General features: G+C 50.1%; 1 protein-coding gene across 2 annotated transcripts in view; it reads left to right on the top strand.

The window, feature by feature from the left end:
- LOC109293637 (probable glutamate receptor) overlaps positions 1–2678 on the top strand; it is a 34071-nt gene that overhangs the window by 10539 nt on the left and 20854 nt on the right. For both annotated transcript variants that reach the window (XM_019511673.1, XM_019511674.1), the window contains exon 3: positions 1502–1533. In XM_019511673.1, coding sequence (XP_019367218.1) covers positions 1502–1533 — 32 coding nt within the window. The remainder of the gene's footprint in view (positions 1–1501; positions 1534–2678) is intronic.

Genomic DNA, 2678 nt, shown 5'->3' with positions numbered 1-2678 from the left:
GTTGTGCAAATGTCTCTGTCCCAAGCTCTGAGTTAGTGCTGCCCCTTGGTTACTTATGGTCTTTTCAGGAGGTGATCACTGGAGGCAGCTCTCACAATGGGCCTTTGAATAACCCCATCCTGTGCCACCACAGGGGAGTTGGAAACTTCAATGCAGCCAGTTCCCTCCAAAAGCCTCTATCAGCCCCTCAGAAAGGAGCCCAAAGGGACTCCTGCTGACTTTAATGAGGAGCCTCCAAAAGGCAACAAGAGGGAGCCTTTGAGGAGGCTTCCAGCTCCCATGGAGAGCTGCAGTGGTGAGGGAGAAAGCAGGTTTTGTTTCACAGTAATTTAGAGTTCAGGCCAAGACCAGACAAGACAAAGCCAATGAACTTTCTTTAACTGAAAACATCCCAACAGCTTCCAGTTGGAAGAACAGACATGCGCTCTCAGCTTCTGCTCCTGCTTCTTGTTTACTTGTTTGCTTTGAGCTGGGCATTTCTGTGGTTCCAAAATCCACCCTCCGACTTTGCCATGGAAAACTGGTCTGTGCCATTCAGACGGTGTTAATCCAGCATCTCCCTGCATTATAATGTAGCCCCCACAGACTCTGGGAGGGAGACAAGTATTATCCAAGTATTATTCTGGGAGAGAAACAAGTATTATTCCACAGATGGAGGAGCCAAGAATGAAAGAATTGGAGTGGTTTGCTCAGGGTCAAGTGGCAATGCTGAGAACAGACCTGAGGAGCCATACTCCCACCCGAAGAATAACACATCGCTCTCACTGCAGAACACAAAGTGCTTTATAAAGGCCCTGGCTCCTGCTTCGAACGGCTTCTTGCTCTGCGTAGTGCAGTTGCCAGCCGGGTCCTGCTTTTGCTTTTTCTTTCTGTCCAGACACCTTTCCCCTTGCTGCACCCTGCAAGCAAATCTGAGGCACCAGATCTGTGCCGCCTCCCATGGTGTCCTATAGAGTTTGGGAGAGTGGAAGCCTTTCCATTTGTTTACACTATTTTATGGGATTCAATGGGAAAGGGGAGTTAAACACCCTGGGGAAACAGCTCTATCTGCTCACTTTTACAGGGATGCAGGTGAGGTCCTCTTAACCCACGAAGGGGTGAGCAGGCTTGCGGCTGCTTGAAGTATCAGGACTCCTGGCTGCTCTCCCAGCCCTGCCTGGCAGATACGTGCACTGTGCAACCCTGCCATGTCCACCCCATTCTGAGAGAGACACAGCTGCAGCGGTTGTTGTATTTGGGGCCTTTGCACCCAGGCAGTCTGGTGCAGGTGGCATTTGTTGCTGTGCATCTGTACATATCGGCTACACGCTACTCGTGTGACATGGGAAAGAGTGAACAAGCAAGCAAAAGTCCCAAGGCCAAACTCTGACCTGGAACCAGTAACCAAGAATCCTTCCCTGGATCTCTGGGTCCTCGTGAAGTGCAGTTGTTTCCCTATTAAAGTCAAGCCTCATTCACCATCTTTCCCTGAGAAATCATGTTGTGTTGTGTTTTGTTTCAGGAGCTCCTGAGAATGGTGAAGCAGTCCATAAGGTATGTCCAAGCTGGCCGGTGCCAATCTAAGGGTCAGAATGAAAAGCTGGGGTTGGGGTTCCCTCTGCAGGGCTTAATGAAAGAGCAAGGTTGGAATTTTTTCACCTTTGTGAACAAAACCCCAGGTGTGATGATTTTGGCCTTCAAGTCTCTGTATTTTTTTCTTTGCTACTGATGTACATTTTGGTCATATCTAAAAACCCAGCTGAGCCCCAGGTTACAATCCACCCTTAGCTGTTGTTTCGGGACCCCTGAAGCTGAGCTTCAGAAATCAGCTAGCTTCCTTCTGATAACTGCCTCCAGACCTCCAGGCAGCCTGAATGGATAAGTACAGACAGTCAAAAAGCCCAAGGTTGAAGTGATTCAATCTTTGCAGGTTAGTTTAAGTTATGTAGATTAAACCAATAAACAAGTACACAGATATTCACTTTTGATTCTGGAAATGCAGCCCCATGCCTATAGTGTCCCAGGCCAGAAGCCGGAGGGGTGCTAGGGCATGCCTTCCTGCTCTGCTGGAGCAGACAGCTTGGGGTAAGGCTAGGCTGCGGTGCACCCTGCAAGGGGAGGTGCAAAGCATCCTAGGATGCTGGGGGATTGTAAGTTAACTTAAATCTGGAGGGGATCTGGGACAGAAGTTCAATAAACTGATTTAGCTTACATCAGTTAAATCTGATACTACATCCATCCAGGTTGATCTTAAAAGGGTTTCAGCTATTTTGGCTAAGTATAGACATCTGGGATCATTAAGGGGAGGTTAAATCAATTGAAAATGGTTGCCCAATATCAGGTAAGTTGGGGGAGCTAGCTGAGGGGGTTGGGGGTCCAGCAGGGTGGAGAGGATTGGGGATGCACCGGGGAATGGGGAGAGGTGCAACCCGTGGTTAGGGTAGGGTGCAGGTGTGACCGTCAGGTGGGGTGGGGGGGACAAGCACAACCTGCAAGGGGTAGAGGGAGTAGGCACGACCTGTGAAGGGTAGGGGGAGCAGGCCCAGGCCCCATGGGTGGTGGTGGATGGGTCATACTCGACCTGGGGGGAGGTGGCTAGCGGAGTCCCCCAGGGCTCGGTCCTGGGGCCTGCGCTGTTCAATTTCTTCATCAGCGATCTAGATGATGGGGTGGAAAGTAACCTGTTTAAATTCGCTGAT

Source organism: Gavialis gangeticus, unplaced genomic scaffold (assembly GCF_001723915.1).
Source record: "Gavialis gangeticus isolate Ggan-Ray unplaced genomic scaffold, GavGan_comp1, whole genome shotgun sequence".
Taxonomy (NCBI): Eukaryota; Metazoa; Chordata; order Crocodylia; family Gavialidae; genus Gavialis; species Gavialis gangeticus.
The sequence above is the reverse complement of the archived record's forward strand: the minus strand, read 5'-3'. Positions and strand labels throughout refer to the sequence as shown.